Source organism: Lasioglossum baleicum, chromosome 16 (assembly GCF_051020765.1).
Source record: "Lasioglossum baleicum chromosome 16, iyLasBale1, whole genome shotgun sequence".
In the NCBI taxonomy this organism is placed as follows: domain Eukaryota; kingdom Metazoa; phylum Arthropoda; class Insecta; order Hymenoptera; family Halictidae; genus Lasioglossum; species Lasioglossum baleicum.
In genome coordinates, this window is record NC_134944.1 from 6,546,750 (window position 1) to 6,573,614 (window position 26,865).

At 44.7% G+C, this 26,865-nt stretch overlaps 1 protein-coding gene across 3 annotated transcripts; it reads right to left on the reverse strand.

The window, feature by feature from the left end:
* Window positions 1-10,330: 10,330 nt before the first annotated feature.
* Tnpo-sr (transportin 3) lies at window positions 10,331-26,677 on the reverse strand. 3 transcript variants are annotated; one of them, XR_013010687.1, is made up of 19 exons: window positions 26,388-26,616; window positions 25,926-26,129; window positions 25,694-25,851; window positions 25,088-25,160; window positions 24,890-25,021; window positions 24,605-24,822; window positions 24,366-24,510; window positions 23,891-24,037; window positions 23,581-23,816; window positions 23,370-23,509; window positions 23,116-23,307; window positions 22,800-23,038; window positions 22,565-22,705; window positions 21,988-22,199; window positions 21,736-21,892; window positions 21,495-21,662; window positions 21,306-21,418; window positions 18,817-21,217; window positions 10,331-18,705 (listed from the first exon to the last, which is right to left on the reverse strand). XR_013010687.1 is itself a non-coding variant. In XM_076440550.1 (19 exons), exons 2-19 carry the CDS (start codon window positions 26,493-26,495, stop codon window positions 21,157-21,159), a joined length of 2,844 nt encoding a protein of 947 aa, XP_076296665.1. In that variant the 5' UTR covers window positions 26,496-26,584; window positions 26,661-26,677; the 3' UTR covers window positions 10,331-21,156. The 3 variants fall into 3 exon arrangements, 2 of the variants coding, with proteins under 2 accessions (XP_076296665.1, XP_076296664.1); XM_076440550.1 differs by adding an exon at window positions 26,661-26,677 and having other exon boundaries at window positions 10,331-21,217; window positions 26,388-26,584; XM_076440549.1 differs by having other exon boundaries at window positions 10,331-21,217.
* Window positions 26,678-26,865: the final 188 nt, after the last annotated feature.

Consider the following 26,865-nt stretch of genomic DNA (forward strand, 5'->3'; position numbering starts at 1 on the left):
AATTTTCTTCTATGGTTAGAGAATATTTAATTCCGCAGACACCTACGGAATTTTATCCCGCAGCCATTCCCATAACGGTCGCGCCGCGATTAAAGAATATTCCAGAAATCGGGACTCTAAAAAAAAAAATGTGCGTGTCTGGATAAAAGCGATCAACGTCCGGGACGAATAAACATTTTCCCGTCACGAATAAAATTCAGCTACGCGACCTCTATGTTAAATATTTTCAAAGAAACTCTATAGCGTTCGACATGGCATGCACGGTTGCACTGCAAGGAGAATTTCTGTCTTTTTTTAACGAAATTTCAAAAGTTACGTAAAATCGGCGATAAGCGTTGCGTGTCCGAGTTGATAAAGTTTTCGGCAGAGTGCAAAGGGGAATAAAGACGAAGCTGTGTCGAGCATGATCGTTTAGCAAAATAATATCCGTGCGAACATTTTTCTATGTTTCTTTTCCATCGAAATCTTTTCTCTTGCCGCAAGCTAGTTCATGGTTATCGTTGCAATTACGGAACCAGTAAAATCGTTCCGATTTCTCATGAATATTCCCAATTACATGTTAGTTTTTGGTTTAATGACAAGTACACTCGACACAAACAGTTTACAGGTTAATTTTCACGGGAAATTGTAAATCGGACGATTCGATCGCTCCGTAATTGCAGCAATAACCATGAACTAGCTGGCGACAGAGAGGCGGCTCGCGTTCTCCGTGAGTCGATCGCCATTTTTCGAATTCGCGAATAATTAATAGACAGCGGATTTTATGACAAGAATGAGAATTTAAATCAGTAAATACATCAGAAGAATTTAATTATATGTATGAAACACGTTAAATAGCAAAATGAATTTATATTGCATTCCAGTTCGTTGCAATTCAGGCAGAAGATTTATATTTCGCATAAAGATGCGCTGACTGACAATTTGACAGCGGATGTTTATACAATTATTAACTTTTGTAGACAAATTTTAAGAGAGAAAGCGGTATCAAATAAAATCTTATTTCGAGTGGCAATGACCTTGTAGACACAAAACTAATAAAAATCGTACAAAATTCTATTGAATATCGTATTCTAATATTATTTGAAAATTTGTATACGTCATAAATGCATAAAGATCCGCAGTCTACTACTAATTAAACACACAAGTGCGTCTGTAACACTAAACTACATGTATCCTTATAAATTGATTTTATTGAGACTTTTTGTGCAGCCTCTATTGTAATATGTGCTCCAAAGATATCTATACAATCATTTCGTATGAAATTATTGTTACTATATCAATATAATCGTAAAATGAAAAATCTGGAACCGGTCATTTTGACCGGTGATGGTAGGTTTAGTGTTAAAATTCAGCAAAACAGTTAATGTGTTCATCACGATCATTTTGCACGAGGCTGTTCCCGCGACGAGAAAAGGAAACGCGTGTAAATACAAAAAAATTCACGCACCACTGTACACAGATCTGGATACAGTTTTTGCTGCATAGAATTTCGTAAACAATAACATTCTCGCGATCCGGTCAATGGGGAGCGTACTTCCCCGAGACGATGCTTTCCAATGTCGTATGAAAGAAATGAGAGAAGCAAAAGAAAGAAAGAAAGAAAGAAAAAAAGAAACAGAGGGTATAATTTACCTGTGTCTCTCACTGTCCGTGGCGCACGTGGTTTACCTCTTCCGGTGAATAGCGAGAACGAGGTTAGCCGGTGGTGCAGGCACTATTACGTGACGTTTTCCCTTCGGTTTGGTTAGAATCGCCACATCGATCGATCCGCGGTTGTCCTCCGTGAGATAATCGTCCGATGTCGTCGAAAGAAAGCGAAAATAAAGTAGAAGAAGAAGAAGAAACAAGGGTAACGGAGTCTAGCAGTTTCCGATGATCACTTGAGTGCGAATTAAAAATGGTTTCGTCCCGTTCCGTTCCGTTCCGTTCCGTCTGGTTTCGTAAGCCGAACCGGAATGCGGCATAAGCCGGTACGTATATACGCGTGACAGTAGCCGCGTCTCGAAATTATTTTCGACCGGACTTTTACCCCCGCGTGCTTGCTGCGAGGCCGGCGGCGGCTGCTGCTCTCCGTTTTTCATTCTCTCTCTCTCTCTCTCTTTCACACAGAGGACACACTCGCTCTCGTCCATACAGCTCACCAACTACGCAGGGGCTTCACCATCTGCTGACTCGCGAAAAACTTTTACCGGAAAATCAAAATCTCCTCGGACTCTTCTTTTAATGCACCTAGTCACAATCGAATTCCGTTGTAGATTAAATGAGGAAATTTAATCGAGAGACAACTCTAAAGAGGTAGTATGTACACGGAGCTCGATCTTTCTCCACGGTGCGAACGATCACGACTAAAGTGACTCGACGAATCGCGATCTACTAATACGATCGGAACGTCGCGGAACGTACCCGGTCCGGACACGATAACGGCCTCTATCGGCGGCGGATTCGCGGAATTCGGAGCATTCGCCGAGAATACCAACGAAAAGAGATTACGTATCTCTTTTTTCTTTTTACTGCTGTTAGTCTGACTCGATCTGTTCTTTCCCTCCCTCTCTCTCTCTCTCTCTCTCTCTCTCTCTCTCTCTCTCTCTCTCTCTCTCTCTCTCTCTCTCTCTCTCTCTCTCTCTCTCTCTCTCTCTCTCTCTCTCTCTCTCTCTCATTCTCACTCTCTTTCTGATACACACTCGCAGACACTCTCTCTCTCTCTCTCTCTCTCTCTGTATCTCGCTCGAGACCGGTGGAAATGGCCGCGTATTTAACACGTCACCAAACACACTCGGGCAATTTCGCTCGGAGATGCGAACATACGTGGCAGCCGGTTGCGAACGGGCATGGATACGGCTACAAATACGATGAGCAGAGCACTTACAAATTCCAGGGCCGGGTTGGGATGTTTCTAGCGAGAGAAGGAGAACACCGGTCGGTGACCGAGGTCGAAACACGTTGCGGAGGGGACGAAAGAATAAGATCGGATTCGGGTGAGAGACAATTAAATGTCGCGGATGTTACCGACAGAGATAGATCGAGCGAAAGAGAGACAGAGGGAGAGAGAGGAGGAGGAACGCGATTGGGGATGAGAGCGAGAGACAAAAGACAAGAGGGCACGAGGAAGATCAACGGACCGAGACCCGAGTACAACGGACGAAATGGTTAAAGAGTGTACGAGATATCGATGCGAGAGAGCAGAAGGTCCTCCGATTCGAGAGCGAGCGCAAGAACGATGTGCGAAAATACCTCTTTCACGAACAGCCGGCGACGAACTGGCCGATTGGCCGTTGCACGGAGCGCAAAACTGCCGGTCTCCTCGCGGCGCGCCTGCTACTACCCGTCCTGCACGATGTAGACCCCACCGGCCGGCCCGATCCTAGACGAGCAAGCACGAGCCCGATCGGAGCTAGCCGAATTCGACCGGAAGCCCTCCCGTACCGAGAACCGCCGAAGCGCGTCGAACCTTTGTACTTTCCGCCCATCTCATCGGGAATTCCTGTCCGGAATCGCCACGGTCGATCCTTTATCCGTGCGCGCGGCAACCACACCGACGCGAAACGACGAGAACCCGTCGCGACCAACGTCTCGCTAGGCCTTGCCAAACCCGCAACCCGCGCTCCGCCATTTATATTCCTTCAATTTACAATTAATCCAGCCTTCTTCGTCCTCCTCGACGACCTGCCCTGCTCGCTTCCGTCCCGCATCTCCCCGCTCGTTACTTCCCCGTCGAATCTTCAATACTTTGTGTACCGAGCATAAAAGTAACTGGTACATGTTCTCTTGTAAAAAGACGAGATTCATTTTCTTTAGACTTCTTGCATCTTATACGATTGTTTAGTAGTATACAATGATTGTATCACAATCAATACAATCATTTAGTAGTACACAATGATTGTATCCTAATACAATAATTTAGTAATATACAATGATTGTATTACGATACAATTATTTAGTAGCATACAATGATTGTATTAGGACACAATCATTTAGTAGTATACAAGGACTGTGTCCTAGTACAATCATTTAGTAGCGTACAATGATTGTATTAGGACACAATCATTTAGTAGTACACAATGACTTTATTATGATACAATCATTTAATAGTACACAATGATTGTATACTAGGATACAAACATTTCTTATCGAAATCATTACGTATCATTTCAATAATCGCGAAATAAAAAATCTGAAACCGGTCATTTCGACCGATGGTGGTATAAACCTTCATACGCTTCGATCCCCAGAATTTTGAATGATTTACTAGATTCCAGAAGGACTTCTCTTGGATATTCAAAAAAGAAACAAAGACGCGTCGAGTCATACGGTGACCCCTGCCGTATGCAACGCGCGAACCCCTTGCGTAAGCAACCGGCTATACACGTACCCATTCTACTTGCCACACTGCGAATTTTTCTGCGGAATGAAGGCTCCTTGGATCGGAGACGAGTTCGATCCTCGCGAAGAATCGAAGATAGTTCTTCCCGGAACGATTTAGTTTATCGTTCAGCGTAGAATTGTTGTTCCGGGTTTGTTCGATGAGACACTAACTTCGTTAGTTTTAGGCAACTTCAGAGCAGAGGAAGGTCCACAGGCAGGACGCTGGGGAAACTCTCATTCAAGACGTTGGAGAGTCATTTTTGTTAAGTTCGTAGGGTCGAGCGTGCCCGGAGATGCTCGTTTCCATTCATGCCGGACTTTTCAGCGGAAGCAGCTCTGTCGTTTCTTGCGTGGCTTCCTTTCACGAGTGAAGATATCAGGAACAGTGGGTTCGGGACAACGGTTCTGTTCCGTTATCATGTTTCTTTCGGGAACGCAACACCGCCAGGGCCGGCTCGACAGGGCGAACTTAGTTTTACGCGAACCTGTGCAATTCCGCGGCGTGCCACCGGGAGATCTTTGTACTTATTGCCAAACCTATCGATCAAGGAAATTGTTGCGATGCAACGCGCATACTCGGGAACTTTGTATCGCCCACACTCGAGCACACGCCGAGGACTCCGCAGTGCACCTACAGGAACATGCACCGAGGGCTTTCGTCTCGTTTATTACGCGATCTTGTGCAACTGCAAGCGGCCAGCTTCGTCACGGTCACCTGTCCTAGCGGTTGTCGAAGGACGAAGAATCGAAAGAGACAGCTCCGTCTCCCAGCAAGATAAAAAATCAACGAGTACAATGCCTTAATTAGTAGATGAAACGGCGAAGACGGTATAGCGTGCAAGGGCGAGGCTCGAGCGCCGTTAATAAACGATATGCAAAGGATTGCGTGTCCAATTATTCGCGAGATTTTAAAGTGGCCCCGAGACTCGACGTAAATGGAAAGTATAAACGATGAGCGAATAATATAAAGCTGCTTTGGCACAAAGGAGGCACGCCGGTCTAAAGGGCCGCGGAGCCGCGAGGGATCAAAACGGTTTTCGCCGAGTGTCAGTTAATAAACCAGCCAATAAAGTCGTCGAGATTTTTAGTTTACATCTCCGAAACGATTGCACAAAGGAGCTCTTTGTTCCCGTTACGATCGCGAGGATTAACGAGCGAGAAGACGCCGCGCTCTATCTTTCTCTCTCCCTCTTTCCCTTCCCATTCACCCCCGCGACTGAATTCATTTGCCGATGAAACACGGCGATCGCGGCACGATAATTGCCGATCCAGCCATTAACGACAAAGTAAGACGCTCGGCGAACTTTAACGAGAAAATCCGACGATCATAACCGCGAGTTTACATTGTTCCAGATTCGAAAGGTGGGATATTTTGCGGCGGACGAATATCAAGGATTTTATCGAGTGGAGCGACCTTATTCTTTGGACCGGTATCGACAGATCAGGGGAATTAACTCGAATCGAGGGGAACAAGTCACCCCCTCTCTGGGAGACTAGTCTTAACCCCTATTATCCAATCAAAATGTATAAATTGTTAAAACCTCTTTTGTGTTCAACATATTTGTACAAATTCCTATTTCAACCCCTTGCCGTATAATTTTCTTTGCAGTTACAGTGATTAGAACGTATTTATCCACAAGAATGTTATCCACAAATATTTAATGCTTAAATATCGATTACAATCGAATCAAATCTGATTTCATCTAAACAGAAACGCGTAACATTTATACTTGTTAGAGTTTGTTACAGTCTTCGTCCAGAATCTGACTCGTTAGAATACGACGAGGGGTCAAGACTGTGAATTAATATTAATATATTAGCAGTGTGTAAACTTTACTTTACCGGACTCAAAATTAGTACCTTTCGCGTACAAATTATCATGTAATATGGTATGTAATCCAGTAGATTTGTACCCGGCGCGGGTGCAGCTCGAAGTTTCGATCCTCCAGGATCAATAGTTGAGGAGCTATGGTCGCTTAAAGTTGAGCATTTTTGACAGGTAAGGGCGTCACGACAAACTGTAAACATACTAAACATGCTCAACTTTAAGCGACCATATCTCCTCAACTATTGATCCTAGAGCTTCGAAACTTCGATCTGCATCCGCGCCGGGTACAAATCTACTGGATTACGTACCAAATACATCATAATTCGTAGGAGAAAGGCACTTTTGAGTCCGGTGAAGTAAGAGCAACCTAATAACAAAGAATGGACGTTAAGAGAAATTTAGTAACGTTTTTAGAGGAGCATTAACAATTTGTTAGAAGAAACGCAGCGAATGGGTACCCGGTTGGCTGCACGCGGGTTAATCTCGCGACTGTCTCCTATAATTCATGGACGTGTAGCAACTTGCAGGTCTCAAATTGGCGTGCTTTTCAGGAGTCCGTTAATTGAACCGTTTCGCTACCGAACCAGCGTGGGGGGTTGACGGATGATCGCCGCGGATTATTGGAGAGGAACGAGGGGTAGGGTGGGTCTCGCGAAGTAGCTTCGGCGGTGCGACTCTGTGAGAAAACAGATAACGAGCGGGCCCGTGGTCCGAGGCGGCGAGTCTTGCGGTAATTTCATTTGGCGGACGTCGCAATTCGAGAAACCAAGAGGTAGATCGTTTGATGCGTATGGACTGCGGGGCGGTAGAATGCAGCGCGACGGTGGATAGCGGATAGCTGATAGCGGACAGGGGAGCCGTGGAGGGCGAGAAAGAAAAAGAGAGAGGGAGAGAGCGGAGCCAGCCTGAGCGAGAGAGAGAGAGAGAGAGGAGCAAGGGGTGAGGATCACTGGAGGCAGATAGGTGACAAGGGGATGGGTCTGCGGAGGGAACGGATGATCGAGAGAAAGCGAGAAAGACCGACGAGGAGGAGGACGAGACCAGAACGGAGAACCAGAGCGAACCGAACGGAGAAGAAAGAGAACGATGATTGCCCCGTGGAAGGGGCACGTGGGAGAGAACCGCGGAGAGAAAGAGCGAGACGGAGAGTAAGAAAGAGGGAAGAGGGAGAGACTGACTGGGTCTTTCACCCGAGGAACGAACCGAACGAATAGCTCCTCACCGCGCTGCGCAGCAGTGGCTGCTGCTGCTGTTGCCGGTTGCGTTTTGCTGGGCCGCTGGACCGCCGGTCTGCGATTATTATCGTACTGATCTGGCACAATGCGCCGGGCATCGCATGCAACGTCCGTATGCACTGCCGTTAGCCGGGATTGCGCGCGACACAGAACCGCATTCCCGATTAACCCTCTCGCCCGGAGGATCGCGACACCCAAAGCTCTCACGCTCTCTCTATCTCTGGTTCTACACCGAGATCTTTTTCCAGGAGGCGCCAATGGAAGACCGTTGTTGCCAAAGTGCCCACGTGCAGACGTTCGCGGACTGCTGTTTGTTCGCAGTTCCTAGGAAAAACGCACCGGTCTCGCTGGATGAAAATACGGAATGAGGCCCGACCCGGCCCGGGACAGGTTCTCTATTCCGAGAAGCCATCGGGCTACGCGCGTTCAACGCACGAACGATCGCCGGTGCGACGCGGTAAAGCTGTCGCGCGGAAGAGATACCGCCGAGGCGAGTCCCGAGCGGGCAATACCGTTCCCGTGTCGTCGTCGTCTGCGTTCGCTATCGCAGCAGACCTCCCTCTCGCAAGGACAACGCTCGTCCCGTCTCGCGCGTCTCCCGTTTCGCACCGCGAGGATACGTCTCTCGTCGCCGATGATAACGAGAATGCGCGTACATCGGCCGCCGCGTATCGACACGAGTATCCGATGAATACGCGCGGAGTCGTCGACCCTGGTCGCGCTGAAAGCGGCCCTTTAAACGCGAACGCGACGAATGTGTCTCGCGACAGCCTCCGTTAACTATCGCGACGGCACGGTATCGCGAGAACCTCGCAGGCTCCATCGCGGCGCGGACCACAGCGTTCTTCGATGATTCACGCGTCTATCGCGCGAATTGAATCATCGACCATCGAGTCAACCGGATTCTGATCCGAACGTGTCCATTTCGCAAATTCCTGGCATTTCCTGCGCGGCCGGATTTTCCTCGTTCTCTCTCTTGCTCCTTTTTGAACGATGAAGGAAAAGACGACCGCGTGGCACCGAAACGGTTAATTAAGCATGCGGTCCGGCCCCGTGCGACTTTCGTTGATCGGGAAGCAAAGCGGAGCTCGCGCATCGTTGGCTGATCAAACGTAGGCCGTGTCTACTTGGTTCGGCGCGGCGCAGACTCTTCTCTTTGCTCTTTGATCGTCGGCTCCGGGTCGACTTTCCGGTAAATACACCGCGAAAAGGAGCACCGGCCAATCTCGTTGATTGGTTAATGGCGATCAAAGCTGAAATTTGTACATCGGGCAATTATTTGCCCTGCAGTCTGGCTATTACTTGGTGCGCCAGATTGCGGTGCGGCGCGGCGCTGAACGGCGCAGAACGGCGTACACGTCGACCGATCTATATCTGTCTGTCGATTCATCCGCGAGCAAACGCGTGCACGCTCGGAAACGTCCGCAACTGAAATTGTCAATTAATTTCAGCGATGCGAGAGCGACGGCCGATCCTTCGCGGATCGTTTCGAAAACTATCCTCTACCCCGCCCCCTGCCCCCCCCCTGGTTAAACAGACTTCGCCGTGGGCAAATTACTCTCGGATCGGGCGATTTTGTTGCTCGTCGTCTCTGCCGGCACACCTTCGCCGTTTTTGGAACTTTACGCGCGACCCCGGTCTGTACGAGCGCGACTATTCTCGCCTCCTCTCTCTTTCTCTCTCTCTCTCTCTCTCTCTCTCTCTCTCTCTCTCTCTCTTGCCTCGTTACTCTTTATTCTTCTCGCGTTTTATCTCTGTTTCTCGACTCCGCTCGTCTCGACCTCCACGCTTCGCCTTCCTCTCTCTCTCTCTTTCGCTCTCCCTTCCTCTCTTTCTGCTCATCGCTCTCTTCAGCCACGGCAAATTCGCATCGGCCATCAGCCGGTGCCAATAACGTACCAAGGCAGATGGGAGATGTGGCGAGAGTTTGGTGGTTGGCCCGACGTCCGCGGGGCGAAGGGATGCTCCACTGTCTGCAGGCCTGTGCTACTCGACCCCAGGCACCCTACTCCTCCAGACTCTCTCGTTTCAAATTCGGATTTCGCTCGTTCAACTCACGGGCCACGCGAATTCTCCTACTCCGATTTTAACGAGCTGCAGAGTGCTAGGAGACGAGCCTCTAATGCTGAAACATTAGGCGTGGTTACTTAGTGGTTTAAATATATAATTAAAATTACCTGATGCGAATACGAGCTCCTATTATACAAGATGATGCGTCGTTCTGCATTGTGAGCCATTTTTTTTTAAATGTTTCCCACGGGATTCAATCTTATGACATGGTGCGAAGCCTCAATTATTTATATCTTTAGAATTATCAAGTAACTACGACTAATATTTAAGACTTGTGTCCCCACTCTACCTTCCCCTTCTACGACGCTATTCTGGCAGAGAGGGGGTAACGTTTTCCTGCTTGCGGCGACTCTGGTGGCATTCAGTGTTGATGAAGTCATCCATAATATCATTTTACTTCCAAAAATATTTTTCTGCAAGATTAAACAAATTTTATAATTATTATAATCTTCTTAAAACCGTTATTGTGAGAATACTGCGTTCTTTAGCTATGTCACGTGACGCGTTCCGTCTCTGGTGGCAAGAACAGTGTCATTTTGGAGTTGATGGAGGAATCCTGAATATCATTTTTAGAGACCCCAATCGAACTTACTTCTAAAAATATTTCTCTACAAGATAATTTTTATAATTTTCTTAACACTAAACCTACCGAGCACTAAACGCGATTAAAATGTTTTAGCTTACAAAAATGACAAGGCTCTATTTATTTAGATTCTGTGCAATTTTTATCACGTTCTTATTCTTGGCTAAGTAAATAAGAATCCAGTCATTTCACCGGCAGTGGTAGATTTAAAATCGTTATTGCGAGAATACTGCATTTTTTAGTGATACATACCGCTATTCTTGGCGGGGTGCGATATCTACCAACGGAACATCTGGCTCGGTTGCGGCAAAGTTCGAGGATCGTCGCCGCGATCGGCAAATAATGCCGCAACGCGGGCAACCGTGGAGCACGCGGCGAATTAGCGGCGGAGGTTTATCGGGGCGATCGATCGTTTCGCGTCAATGGCCCGGAAAATATTCAGAGGTGTAGTTTTCGGGTGGCGTTCTGTTCGGTGGAACAATACGCGGAAACTTTCACCGTGGCGAGACCGGGACACGGCCGAGAAAAACGACGATCTCCGTCTCGTTCGAGCGGATAATTTAAAGTCAAGTGCACGCACCGAGTGTCCCTCTCCCCGCGGTTAATTTGTCGCGCGTCGCGTCGCGTCTCGGCGCAGCGTCTTTCGAAGCGTCTTCTTTTTCCCGTGCATGCAACTTTGTGCGGGCGTTGCCAGCTGACCGTGCTGAAAACATATGCGCATCTGCCCGAGAGACAAACGATGCACTTTATCGTCGTAAGTACTTTTCCTCTCGGGGCCGCGTGATTTCACTTGTCGCGACGATATTGCCAATTGTTTAACACGTTGGCCACCAGCCTTTGTTTCGTTGCTCCCGTTCGTAAAGTGTTTCAATGCGACGCACCTCCTTTGGAAAATATTCGTTTCATTTTACAGATGCAGGGTAGTTTTCCCCTCGATTCTTGCTCCCTCCCTTCATCTGTTGACTCCGGTGGCAAGATAAGCATCGTTTTAGACTTGATGAGACATATTTTCCTGCAAGATTAAAGAAATTTTATAATTTTTATCGTTATTGTGAAAATACTGCGTTTTTAGCTATGTCACGTGACGCGTTCCATCTTTGTCGTGCATGTGTCCAGTACCGGCAGAGAGAGGTTAACTTTTTTCCCTCGATTCGTCCCTCCCAGTCCCTCCCCTCATCTGGTGACTCCAGTGGCAAGAACAGCGTCATTTCAGAGTTGATGGAGGCTTTCATAACCTTATTTTACTTTAAAAAATATTTTTCTGTAGGATTAAAGAATTTTATAATGTTTATAGTCTTCTTGAAATCGTTATTGTGAGAATACTGCATATTTTAGCCAGAACAGCGCCACTTCAGAGTTGATAGAGGCATCCATAATATCATTTTACTTCCAAAAATATTTCTCTCGAAGAGGCTGGCGAGAATTCGTATTTTCGTCCCGGAGGATCGAGGAGAGAAAGGACATCGAGTGAATTCGAGAGCGATTCGAGTCGGGAGAGGTTCGTCGACGCAGGAGTCGGTGAAAGTAATTTCGAACTTGGTTGTTGCACTAAAAATACTACGGCCTGCTCGGCGAGAGGCAGTAGCGTACCAATACATTTTTCTCCCGCTAGCGCAAGCTTCTTCGCGGGGTGGAGGAGGAGGAGGGAAGGGGCGGCGGCATGTTAATTTCCCCGCGTCTGGAGGCCTTGAGCGTCTATAATTAACGCCCGGCAAAAATGAGCGAAATTCTTCGCGAGTCGGTCTCATTGTTCGTCCGTTGGGTAGCATTTGTTCGCGTTACCGAGATCTGCTGCGGACATTCCGCGGTGGCAGTCCTCGAAGGACGACCGATGTTTTCGCGACAGGTAGAAAGGAAAGTCCCGAAGGAACGTGGAGAGAAGGGAAACGTAGAAAGTATGCGCCCAGGGGGCAGGTTCGAGCGGTGGCTAGCCGTTCCCAGAGCCGAAAGTTCCCCGCTGCGACGTCTGGCCCGATAATTTTTATTATTCCTCGGCCACGAACGACGCGTCGTCCTTATGCGCTCTTTAGTAGGGATGTGATCAAGTACCTCGCAGACAGGCTCGAATTTGATTGAACGAGTTGAGAACTACTTCGAAAATTAGAAATAGTACTCCTATGCAGTGGCGGATCTAACGGTAAGCGGACTAAGCGACCACGTGGGGCTCCGGGATACCATAGGGCCCCGAATTTTAAATAAATTTATTTAATGTGCAACGGTATGAAATTTTTCATTACTTCTCTTTTTTGTTAATAAGTTTATGAGAGTATTCTTGTAACTTCTATTTCTGACTTGAGTTTGAGGGCCCCAGAATTTTTACCTCCGAGGTTCGATATCAGTTCGTACAAAATGAATACTCGTCAAATATAATCGTTGAAACATTATTGGCAATTTCAATAATGATTGAAACCCATAAATCGAAACTTGGTTATTGAAATTGACTCGGATTCGTGAGTACATATTGAACTTGATCCCATCCCTACTGTTAAGCCTTTAAGCCTCTCTTCCACGAACCGACTGACCGTCTCCACCTACGGTTGTCCCTCTGGACGCTCCCCAATTAGGGTAGGACTCTTCTTTGTCTCCCAATGGTCTCGTCCGTTAGGGCAAATGCAACCGCATCGGAAACGCATCGAAACGAGCATCGGTGCACGCGTCTCACGGAAATCGCATCCGGCACGACCGCAACCTCGGCTCGTTTCAGGTGTAATCCGGAGACACGGCAAAACCGCAGGATTCTTGTCTTTATTGGAAGGCTGGATGATCGGGGAGACGCGACGGCACGATTCCTCCGGGTATTCACGGCCGCGACGCAACGCTAATTATTCGTGTAAAAGTTTAAGCGACTCCCGCTGCTGGTTATTACGCCTGGGGCAATTAGCCGGTCTCTCTGTGTTCGGTCTTTCGTTTTTTTTTATCTCCGCGTTCCGGAAGAATGCTGAAACGCTGGCCAGCCCCCAAAGACGATAGCGAGCGACGTACTTATCTTATTAACGCCGCTTCTTTCAGGCTCGAGTGCAACGCGGAACGATCGTCACGGTTGCTCGCTCTTCGGAACGACCCTGACAAAGTCCGACCGGCCAGACAACCGCGAGACGGCCGAGTAAGCGTTTCGCGAACACTCGAGCCGCTTCGTGCGTGTTTGCTTGCGGCCAGACGTGACACGCTGAAGGATACCCAGCTGTGGGATCGGTGCGCTCGAGCTCCCGCGGCGCAGATCCGCGAGGGCTCGTGTGTTCCTCGTCTAGGGACAACGGGGATCATTTTCTCGATCGATCCAATTCGAGTGCTGCCGAGCAAAGCCTGCCCAAAGACAGGCTAAAGTAAGAAAACTCAAACAGGAGTCATCTAAAGGGTCTCTCAATAAGAGCGATAGATAATCTAGTACTCACTGCTTCATTTTAAAGTACATTAGTACATTAAAGTACGAAGTACATGGCATTATACATGAAATATTTACAATATCATATGAATGACCACCACGATTGCGTTTCGTGTTGTGAATACGACAAACCCGATTTTCGATGACTCTGGCGCATATATCAGGTCGTATCTCACCGATTACACGAATTATGTTTGCTTCAAGATCATGAACAGTTTGTGGTTTACTCGAATAAACAAGAGACTTAACATGAGCCCACAAGAAGAAGTCTAATGACGTCAAGTCGCAAGATTAAATTGGGTTTGTCCTATTCACTCCACCAAACGCAATCGTGCTGGTCATTTATGCCATCGAGTGTACTTAAAAATAAAGCAGTGAGTACTAGATTATCTCCCGTATTTTTCGTTTTGTTTCAATCCACAGTTCCATCGCTTTTCTTGAAAGACCCTTTACAAATAAGGATTCGTGCCGGCCGTATTTTCCTGCTGCTCGTAAGAATGAAAAATCCCTTCGGAACGGGCCACCATCGACCGATCTAGAGATCCAGAGATCAGCGGTAAGTGCGGAAATCTCGAAATGGCTGTTAGCGTTGACGAGCAGGAGCGGTGTCCATGTTCTGGAGAAAGAGAAAGAGATTAGACGGAGATCGTTGAAAGAACCGTGGAACGAGAAGAAGAGGAGACAAGGACTCTCGATGGTGGAACGGGGAAAAGGGCAAGAGAGAGGGGGGAGGGTAGGGGAAGATTGGCAATGCAGTGATACGCAGCGCGGCAGCAGTGGCGCCGAAAATGCAATGCGGTGCGCCGGGACGACGGTGTCGGCGTCGGGCGTGGCGGATAACTGACCTCGACTCGACTCGTCTAGCTCTCGGCCGCCCCCGACGCCTCTCGGCGGACTTTCCTCTGTCCCTTCGATGCAGCATCGTGCCAGCGATCCCCCACTGTAACGACGCCGACGCCGACGCCAGGAACACCCGCAACTTTTCTGCTCTAGCCGCCGCGCCGTGCCGCGCCGATCGTTCCACCCTTCTCCATCCAGCGCGAGCTTTCGTTCTCGTCCTACGGTCAAATGGTCTGGGTTACCCCTCCAACGACGACCTTACTCCCTCTACACCTGGCTTACACCAGGTCCTCGATCCCTCTTTCTCTCCCTCTCTCTCTGGCTCTATCTTCCCGCTTTCTTGCTCTGGCAAGTTCGTCGGTCCCCGTTGCTCCAATTGTCCTCTCTGTCTGACGGCGGTCGTCTACTCTTCTGGCTAGGGATGTGATCAAGTACCTCGCAAACAGGTTCAAACTTTGATTAATTGAATTCGAACTCTCTATAAATACCTCGAAAAATAGTTTAGTATGTACTCCTAAGTATATTCGAATCTATGCCAGATAGTTTCGAACCTTTTACGAGTACTTTGGTAAACGGAAGTAATATACTTGCAATATTCGAATCTTGGTCGAACAGATTCGAAACTTTTATGAATATCGTACCGTGTAAATGCAGATTTCTAAGATTTCAGTAGTACAGTAGAGTCGCGATCTAGCACCTGCGGATCTTGACGATCACCGTCCACGTTCGGCATTCTTTGTACTTTCGGCGCGGTCTTAAAAAAGTATAATAGTTTCCCTACACGATCTCTGTCCCTGCTCGGAACAGGCGATGGAGCTAGTAAATTGTTTAAAATGTGCTTATAAAATGTACTTATAAGTAGACTCCGGATTTTATGCATCTATAACAAAAATGAGCAAGCACAATTTAAAACAATGAAAATATTAAGTCTTTAAGAGTGTGAATATATTATCTTCACCACATTAAAATTATTAATGAAGAATATCAATTTATATTTAGCTCCTGCGTCTTGCAATCGATACACAAACTTTTTATTTTGCTATTATCTTTTCTAAACTTGTAAATACTCATTCCGAAAAATTAAATATGTAGATGAAATTCATAATTGTAGGTAAATTTGAGGAAATAGCATTCTAATTCGTTTCTATTTCTCGCAATCGACGCAGACAATTCTTATTTTGCATAACAATCCGCTGTTTACATATTAGTTTCTATAAAATGGATACTTGTCAAATATAATCATTGAAACATTATTGGCATTATCGAGACCCATAAATCGAGACTTGGTCATTGAAATTGACTCGGATTCGTGAGTATAATATTGAACTTGATCCCATCCCTACTTCTGGCCTCGTCTGATCCGTTGCCTCTCTCGGTCTGGTCTAGTCTCGACTCGACTCTACTCGTCTCGTCTCGTCTCCTGGCGGCCTTCCGCGCCTCTGGCAGATCGGCAGACAGCAGTCTGACTGTCTGGTTGCCGGGCAACGCGCCGCTGCCCGTCGCCGTCGATCAGAGAGGGTGAACTCAGCGATAGTTACGTGCCGCACCATGCACGAGCAAAAATGCCCGCATCCACGGGACATGGTGCACCCTCGGAGGAGCCGGTGCAAGCCGCCGCAACACCCTCCCGATATTTCGGAAATTATTATTTCCTATCGTCATGGTCCCAGAGACCTCTTCGCTACGGGTACTTCCGAACACGCGAGCCGAGAAGGGTAACGTCGTGGTCGAAGAGGGTTGACGGAACACACATGCGGGTCCGCACTTGCACGAGCAGGTGGAACCGTGTCTCGCTTTATCGATGCCCCACTTCACTTTTTTCTCCCAAGCAGATAATTAGCAATTACGGCGGCTTCCTCTGCGACGATAGGGGTTGTTGCGTGCCCCCGAATTAGCAATCCCCGTGCGAAAGAAATTACTACGACTCTCCCCTGTTCCTCCGAGAACAAGCTTGCTCGGCAGACGTTCCCATCGCCCGCTACCTCTGCACGACCAAGCCGTTCGTGTGGGTGTTAAAGGTTAAAGTCGTATGCAGCCGAGACAATTCCGAGACGCGCCAGTAGCATAGAAATCCGCGGGGTTAAATTTAGGTGACTCCGTTCCCCGGAATACAGACCGGTGGTTACAACTCCGGCCTCTCTGTCCGGCGCGATCGATCGACGCTTCCGATTCCAGAAGCGGGAGCCGATAAAAGGGAAGACTGCAGAAGAACGCACGAAATTCCCGGCTGCCACTTAGCACCGCATCGACACCAACCACAACCCTAACAGCAGCGTCGATACTCCTCTTTTTAATGGCAATACGCTGATGTTGGCTGGTGTCGTGGGTACGGACGCATTACTGTCACGTCACGCGATATTCTCAGAGTGCGAGCAACGTATATATATGCATTATTATTTCCAGCGTGTGTGATAAAAGACGATAGTAATGTGTCTTTGAGTGCGCGACATGGAAATCACTTTGCCCGACAACGTCTTTGACGAACAACGATTTTAACCGACGACAGTATTATCCGATGATAGTAACATCATTAGACAACAACGTTAACCAACTGCATCTAACTTCTTACAGTGTAATGATTATATTTTTGTAGAAAAGTAAAAGTGTCAGTGCAGAATAGTTAAATAAAATAACAGCACCATTTTTACAAACAATATTACTATCGGATAATACTGTCGTTGACTAAAATAGTGTGTATTGATGGTACACGTTAGAGTAGCCATTTAGGCTTAGCACCACCAGTGGTACACGCTGACATATTTATTTAGTGCGCTAAGAACATCTATTTTATAACAAGTTTAATCATATAAAAAATGGAGTATAGAAGAAAGCACATAAGTTTGTTTAACTGTCGAGCAAAATCGGCTCGGCACGGGACGTGTTAAATTTGACGACGGTCAAAGTCGTTGTCGGTTAAAGCCGTTGTCGGTGATCTTCATGGGTCCTTACGTCGTCACGTGATATTCTCAGAGTGCGAGCCTCGTGTATGCATTATGATTCCCAGTGTACGCGATAAAAGGCGATGGTAATGCGTCTTCGAGTGTGCGACATCGATGAATCGCGAATGTGTCGGTGCGCCCGACGAAATCTCGGGCTTTCGGTAAGTTGGCTTCGTTCTCACGAGGAATCGTTCTGCCAGCGAGAGGTGCAATGCCCCCTGAATGAATCGCACCGTTGCCATACGGTAGCGCATCGCGTGAATATTGCAACGCTAATTGCTCGAAGACGCAGCGGCGCGCGGGTTCTCTCGATCGACGACAACGCCGAGCGTCGGGTAATAATACGAAAGTTATTAATGGTCCGAGTCAATGGTCGGCCGATGTGAGATCATTCTATCGGCAGTCGGCGCACGTGGGTGTATTAATGGCAAGGATGGCCGTGTAGCGAAATAACGACGGTGCTGCGACGAGCTACCGCGACGTGGCCTGTCGCGCGATCAATGCGTTTGATGCATCGACGCCTTCGAAAAATGCATAGCGGCCGGAATGGCATGGCATGGCACGGCGACGCGTCGAGGAGCGTCAATATTTAGAAGAACCCGGCATTGTACACCGAGATCGGACGCGGCACGAAAATACATCGACCGGCTCGCGTTTACACGGCTACGCGTTACAACAACATTCCTTTGTTAGAAACCAATTCCTTGGCCAATAAGGTTCGACTGTGTGTGACTCATAACGCAACCGTTCAGTGACTCAGAGCTTGGAGATTGTTAGCAATGTCTCCCGGGAAGACGTGGCATCGGAACCTGAATCATGAGAATATCGCCGCGACCGTCGGATACCGATATACCTGCTCCTCCATGCTCGCCCTACAACCAAAACGAAATACCAGGATTGAAGACTGCCATTTTTCCGAAAATTCTAATATTGCTGTCTGGAGCAACGTTGGATATGCGATTTCCTCAATCAAATCCTACTCTCCTGTAACATTTGCAATTTATATCGTCCAACGTTGTTCCAGCCAACAGTTCAATAATTAACCCTTAACCTTTCTGTATTTAACATGTTTTCACAAATTCTCATTATATGGAGACCGAATGGACACTCAGAGAAATTTTGTAATATTTTTTAGAGGAGCATTAACAAATTGTTGATAAAAATACGATTGACTACACAAGGGTTAAGGTTAAATTGTAAAAAAATCTGACACGCAGCGTTGCATTCGAACGCCAATGCAATCAAACGAGGCTGAAAGTCCCCTGACGGTTGGTTACAATTTGAGTGAGTCACAAGACGATCTTCCAAGTTTTACACGGACTCTCCGGAATTTCCATTTCAACACTTGCATCCTTATTTTCATTCCAGTCATCAATCCGTTAATCTTGCCGGGGAAATTGCGTTCGGTGCCGGTCACTGCCGGTAGAAAAAGACGCGGCGAGACTTGTAGCCGGTTCCGGGCGAACCTGCGTCGAAATGTAATGATATTAAAATATTGCAATTTATTCGGAATAATATGTACATGATGGTCACGCAGCGAGAAGACGCGATAAGATTAAAAACTGAAAATCCGGCACCTGCTGGCTTCTCAACGACCCAAATATTTCCGGATTCACCTTGTAATACCCGAATGTTCCGTACGGTTGGGTCACTTAACGATTCTTCGTACAGCTGTTCGCGACGATCTTTTCTTTCTCGTAGGCGCAGAGTCCGTTTCCTGTAAGAAACGCCCTTTATCGCACGAAACGATCGATGACCGTCGTAAAGCGACCGTTAGGCCTCTGTCCCGGCGGTTCTTACCTGCAGAACGTACGTCGAGAATTATACTAGTGACCCCCGAGCTCGTTTAGATTTCTGCCGGGATTCTAAACGCTTTAGTAAACGGGTCCCATGAAAATCACCGACACAGTTATCACCGGCAATATTTCACCGGCAATATTTCACCGACAACGACTTTATAGTGTAATAATAATTAAACTGCAGATGTTCATGCATTTTCCAATTTATGTCGACAGATTTTGAGAAAGAGGAATTAAATAAAATCACATTTTCAATGGAAAAACTTTGTAGATCGAAAACAAATGGAGATTGTACAAGATTCTATCGAGTTTTATATTCTAACCTTTTTTTAACGTTTTCATAAGCCGTAAATGTGCGTAAAGATCCGCAGTCTAGTGATAATTATATTTTTATACAGAAGTAAAAGTGCAGAAAAAATGTCAGCACTATCTTTAGTAGTTAGATCCTTACCAAACGTAAACATAAACGTAAAAGTAGTATACAGCGTACACTGCTCGGACGATGAAAGAGTCGGTGGTTTGTTTTAAGTAAAAAATATCGTTTTATTCGAAATACGTAAATTTGTCGTTATAAAGCAAAACATTAGCGTAAATGCTAAAATTAATGCTACTCGTCGAAGTATTCGTACAGTTTAATCATTCTCAACCTTACAGTTAAAATCCTTACCAATCGTAATGCTTACTCTCAAATTGTCAATACATCATCTGTACACAAACGCACTGTAAAACATTACACGCTCTCTCATACGTATACTATTTGTACAATAAAAGTTCGCTATCGTGTAAAATGAGCGTGTGTTTGTATCGTTTATTCGGTTTATATTCCGTGTCCCAATGAATTTTTGTTCGGTGAACTCGTGTTCCCGTGGCTACGTCGGAGTCCCCTATGATACGCTCGAACCGTTAACATTTATGTTTATGTATATGTATACTATGATATAGCTCCGTTGTCAAAATATTGTTCCGACATCCGAGCACGAGTCAACTTACGACTTAACGACATTTGGAGTTCACTTTTTTCGAGTATGCAATTCGTACAGCAGAAAAACGACACACATGTATAGTCTGTCTCGCAATCTAAACGTAACGTATCACATCCTGTAAACTGTAACACCTCAAGCATGATCCGGATCGTTATAAAATCATTTTATAAATTCCAGCAAGCCACATAAAGGAGGTACACAAGTGCGAACAAGCTCTATATTTCATGTCAATTGAAATTCGTACAGATCGCACGTCCGGCATTCAACGTGTTTACATAAATATCGTTTGCATTCGGTTGTAGGTATTCCGGTTATAAAATCAAATAAACTATAGCGACCGAAAGTGATACCTTGCGACAGGACAGTTGGAGTCGTTAAATGTAAAAGCTTAATTCTTGCGGATATCTCGGTGCGTTTTACTCGAAGATGACGACCGATCGGATCGAATTAACGTGTTCACGGTCGTTTCGCCGAAAACAATTGCATAATACTCCGTTTAAATCAAACGAAAAGCATAAAAAAGACGTGGTATAATCGGTTCCGATTTTCCAATGTTTACTACCTGCACGTTATCTGCAAAGTATTAACTATCCTCAAGCGGTTGACTAGACGTATATCTAACGCAGTAGATAATCCAGCTATCACTTTCTATGCATGGGTATCATATGTATATGTTCAGCGACTATGTGGGAACAGAGACGCGACGAAGCTATACACAAAACTTAATACAGTTCGTCCAAAGGTATGCAGATCCTCGTACAAAGAAATTATTCTGTATATATATAACTATATATATATATGGTAAAAAGAAGAAATAGTTCACAATAAAAAATCGAACGTTTTTTTATTGTGAATTCGATTTATTTTATTTTACATTTTATAAGAAGAAAAATAAGCTTATCTTTATTATTGTTTTTTTTTACATACTTTGCAAAGGAATGTGTAGATAGTAAACAAGTAAAAGGTAGTTAAAATTTCTGTTAAATATACGCTTTATACAGCATGAACTCACCGTTTCACAATAATCTTGTTTTATTAAACGTCTTTCAAGCGTGTTGCCTAAATCAAGGATCCTGGAAGATCTTTGCTGTTCTCTTAATTTCAATGTTCTTCATCAGATTTACGCTAGAATATATCAACGATATAAACGTGCAAAATTTCGTAAGGCCACATTCACGGATTTTGCTGTTTCCGCCCTGCAAAATAACATTAACATTTCATTAATATTTACGTATATGTATTTATTTTATATACACATTCGTACACCAGAATTTGTTACTGTACCTTGTAACCGTACTATGAAAATCAAATAGTTGCTCCGGTTGAGCCGTGGGAGAACCGCCCGCGTTTTGCGCCGGCATCGTCTTGATGGCTTCTTCTAGACACTTCGACAGCAACTAAACAGGAAAAATGATCCTCGTTGAAGAAGAGGTCACTGCCACAATTTCTATTCGAGTTCTATCGTTGACTTACCTCTCTATTAGATAGGGACAATTCAACGAAGACGTCTGCCACGTCGGACAGCATGTAAGAAGACAACGAGAACACCGACGCGTGCAACAATCTCATAACTAAAGTTTGTCCTTTTTCTCGCAATATACGTTGCACCAATTCTCTTCGCATCGAGTAGTCGCTTCGGTTCTGAAGTAGAACAATGAGAAAATCGATGTTTATACGATAACAAAATTCAATAGCGTTGATCTCGAAACATTACCTCATTGTTACGGCCGCAATGGAAAAGGTCGTAAAAGAATTTCATCACCGAAACATTTGCGTCCCTATGGTCTAAACTGCAGGCCATTAAGGCACAGTCGATTATACTACCTATTATAGCCGAGTGTAGAAAGGGAATGGGAGCCCTTTGTAAGAACCTGTTGACGAGAAATCGTATTTATTCAAGGACAAGCCCCGAAGGACTATTACTATTTTCCTAATCTGGTGTAGAATAATACATCGGGTTTCGTACCTGGCGCATAATCTAAAAAGGTCGTCCACCGTGTCTGGATGATTTTTCAATCCGTCCTGTTGTTGGAGAAGATTAAAGGTAGGCCCGATAAATGCTTCTAGCATCGCTAACAAACCGGAAACGCATTCCGGATCGATGGCGTATTCGTCGACTAATATTGAACCGAGGTATAAAAAACAGCTGTGTTGATGAGCCGAGTATAATTGCACGATCTGAAAGTTGATACAGCCCGTTGAAGTGGAGAACTGCGTTAGAATGATTACTAGACTGCGGATTTTTATGCGTTTACGAAAAAATTGGCTGGGTGAAATATAAAACAGTGAAAAATTCGAACAATTTAAACTGTTTTTAAAATGTTTTCAGGTGTAAAAGACTATTAGGAGATGAAATGAATTTGTATTTAACACCTGCTGCCCACAATCGCTGCTGAACATTTTTACTTTGCATAAAGAGATCCGCAGTCTGATTTGAAAATAAAATTCAATTTATACAATTAGAGAAGAATGCAGCACAGTTTGCGACAGCTATGAAAATCTGGCAGGAACTTACGCAATCATCTAATATTATGGATACGGACCTGTTTGACGAGCGGTTCGAGAAGATGGGCGGAATGTTTTCCTACGCAACGCACTGCGAATCTCAAACAACGACAGCATCTTTCAATCACTTTCGCATCCTGTTGATATGTTGTACATACATTCGACAGTATCGGCCACATCTGTCATCGATAAAACATACAAACAATGAGAAACATTCAGATCCCACGTTATCGGGCGATATTAATTTGTTAATGTTACGTTTCCAAGACCTACTTCGGTAACGGCGCTCTGACAAGGATGAGGTTCGTTAGGGTCATCGATTCGAAGGTCAGTATGCCTAAATATAACAGCTAATCTATCTAGCCATATCAAAGGATCAGTCTTTGTTCCTATTTCAATTGGAATTCTACGTTCCATGATTTCGCAGAGCGGCCTAGCTTGGAACCAACATAATTCTTTCATTGCTTGAGTAATTTCGTCGCGCGGTAAGCTAGACATGATTATTGCTACGCCTATTGCAGAATAAAATGCATCAAAAAATGTTCCTCTCGGTAATTTCCTTTTGTCGAAGTAATGTGTATAGTCTTACCCTTCAGTAAACCGATGGCTGCATCATTGCTGATGGCGAAACTGTCGAGGGAACGTGCGATTTGCAACAATCCTGGAAAATGCGAGGCCATGTGCATAGGACAAGCTGTACATATACTCAATAATGCACCGCAGGCCGCGCTTCCTAAACCTTTTTGACTTAGGCAGGTCAGGAGGAAATTTAAAACAGGTTCTAGAACGATTTAAAAGATTTGTTAGTGTTGCATCAATCGCTACAACGATAGAAAAGTTTACCTAGGGATTGCGGATGATTATCTATCCATTCGCAGAGTTCTCCTAATAAAAGAATACTCGTATGGCGTACAGCTATGTGTGTGTTCTCGGGTAAATTTAAGATTGCTTCTACCACTTTTGGAACTACATCGTTTTCTTTTCTGCAAATAGAACATCTTGGTGAAACGTGAGGGATACGCTTGTTCCTTATCGAACACTCGAGGTGACTCACGGTAAAATATTTTTCGCAACTGCCTGCATCACGAACAATGCAGCTTCAGTCGAGTCCCACGTTGGTACGTGATTAGGTTGTCCCTGCGGGCTTGGGCCGCCCGTTAGAGAAGAAAACATTTGTCGAAAACAGTGACTGCTTCCAACAACGAAGACAACATCTTTTATCAGCTCGGACACGCGATTTCTGAAATCGGCGAAGTCTTCCCCGCCAGCACCTTCCTCAACTAGACCCAGCTATCGGACGAAATTTATACATTGTAATGTCAGGAGTCGAACAAAATTAATCTACATAAATACTGATTACTGACGTGGTCCGGCTCCATCTGACAGTGCCTACAGAGAGCACCGATTAATCTCTCGATGTGAGGTCGAAATACAGCGTTCAGGTCATCGCTGTTTCTTTGATAAAGAATTTCGGATAAGCGATACCACAGGTTAAATGTTATTTGCGCCACCTAATATAAAGAGAAATTTTCGTCAAAAATCGAGAGCAGACAGCATTTCATTTAAAGAGGTAGACTCGTTTCCAGGATTGCAAGGGTGCGGGATCTTCTCACTTCTCGATAATGCAAATATGGGGTTTTTCAGTAGTCAAAAGCGGTGGATAAAAGATCAATGTAGGCCGCGATCGTCCTCAGAAGTCCTATTTTTACGTTTACGAGACCTAATTTGCATTATTCATAAATTACGTCTCGTAAAAGTAAAAATAGATTGATCTTTTATCTAACGCTTTTGACTACTGAAAAGCGAAACGAGTCTACCCCGTTAAAGTAGTGCAAATACCTCGTAGTCGTGATGGCCGACGCACACTAAAACAAGGTCTAGGATTTTAATCGCATAATGCTGCTTCCCTCCGACACAGCCGTTTATCATGGTTTCTAAAAAGGTTTCAGCTAATTCCGTAAAAATTCGGCAATAATTTACCGACCTAAACGAATTTTTATAATTAATAAAAACATGTTTATCAAACTCTTGGAGAAGCTACGATTATTGATCCAATAAAAGTAGTAAGAATTGCTTACTTGTCCATATCTTCGCATGCAACGGATAAATGGTAAGGTTGTTCCAATGCTATTACACTAGTAAAAAGCCATAGTTGCAGTTGTTGCAATTGTATAGTTGATTCACTATTATTATCACGGTTGCTATTACTATCTTCTTCTAGGACTTGTAAAATCACGCATATGCAATCCGCAGCTGCTTCGTGTAGCGGAGATACAGTAATATGGTTCCCAAGTATCTGGAGATCGAGCGAACATTGGATTTGAAAAGTCACATTTCAATTTACGATTAATGAGACAACTTACTTGAAGCGTATATACAATAACATCGCTCGTTGGTACAAGAGGAATAGCATGCACCGCAATCCAACTTGTAAAACATCTGAGAATCGTAGCACGAATGTGTATACTGTCTCCGCCGTTTTTTAAACACATTTTCTAAAAATTGAATAGAAATTAACGAGCGATAATATCAAACTATTTCGTCCATTTCATACTACTCACAAAAAACTCGGTTACTGTATCCGCGCTTGCATTGAGCTCTTGTAATATGTGTTGTCTGCGATTGGCTCCTAGTCTGTACGATTGGATTGAAATCACGCGAAGAATTAGAAATCGATTAGGTATGTATCGTACCATAAAAATCACCGACTTCAGATTTTACCAACAATGACTTTGCCTGACATCGACTTTAGTCGACGACAGTATTATTCAATGTTAGCATCGTTTGACAACAATTCTTATAGTGTGATAATTATATGTAGACTGCGGATGTTTATGCAATTCTCAATGTTTGTCGGCAAATCTTAGGAAAGTGGAATCATGTAAAATGTTATTTTCAGTGGTAGCAGACTTTGTAGTTCACAAATGCATAAACATCCGTAGTCGAATTGTATGTTCATACAAAGTAAAAGTGTCAGCGCAGAATAGTTAATGAATAAAATGTCCACTATCTTTTAAAATGATGTTACTATCGGATAATACTGTCGTCAGTTAAATTCGTTGCCGTCCAAACTTATTGTCGGTGAAATCTGGAATCGGTGAAACCTGTAACAGCGATTTTCTCATGGGACCCCGTATGTTATAGTTCTAGCTAGGACAGTCTAATACCTAAGAGATCTTGAATTAACTTCTTCTGGTAATACTGTCATTACTTCGAGCAATGGCCATAAATTACTAGTCGACCCTCCGAATCTGTTGATTAAATCTACAACTGGTTTCTGCCACGAGGACATTTGTAGAGCGAGATCAGCCAGTGCCAAACATAACTGTAATTATAACTATAATTACACGACAGAACAGAGACGTTACAACGTAAAACATTGATAAGAAATCTATAAACCTGCGTGACAATGGCCAGATCCGTGTTTTCATTGGTTTGCGATATGTGATTCATTAAAGAATCTCTCAGAGCCACATGGGCATCTGCGGGTAGCTCTTGAAAACACAGTTGTATCTTAGTACGCATTGTCTGTGCAGCGAAATAACAAGAGTGTACGTCTCGTTTCTGTACCAACATCTCGTTCGCTATTTTCCATGCAAAAACCTGAAGTAAAACGCAAGTGAAACAATTATTATTTCTTACAAGAGAATTCAAACGAGGAAATACAAATACACGGTATGTAAGGTTAGAAACTACTTGGCTTGTTCTTATTTTATAATTGTACTTTTAAGTGGTTGTTCGGATACAGGTTCGACGATCATCGTACGATCATCGCGGTAACGAGACATAATCATTGCAAAACATATAAGAACAGAAAATAGTTGGCTAGAGTCGATGAAAGACCGCTAACAAGTAGCTTACCGATTTTTGTAATTCGTCCAACCATTGCGATGTTTTCGACGGATCCGAATAATTGTACAAAGAATACACGGCCTGGTAGACGGTTTCCAGGTCAGGTGGTAACTCCATTCTTCAAAAAATATTCGTTTTCTTTGTAATCTCCATACAGTTCTCTCACTGACAACAGAACGGTCGCGTTTATTAGACCCACATCCAACCTATAAGACCAACTTGTACAACCACGAAAAAGTTCTCATTCACGCTGTCAGCGCATATTCTGCTTTATCGACTTACAGCAAATAATTTTTACTTTTCAACCATATAATCGTCTAAATCGCCCAAAACACAGAATGCAAAATACATTCGTATATAGAAAATCATCTGCTTATACATTGTACACGGATTAACAGTGAATTAGAAATAATTTATAAAATATTATTATTATTATAATTATTACTGATAAGTTATCAATGGGAATTCAATTATAGGAGATTTTTAA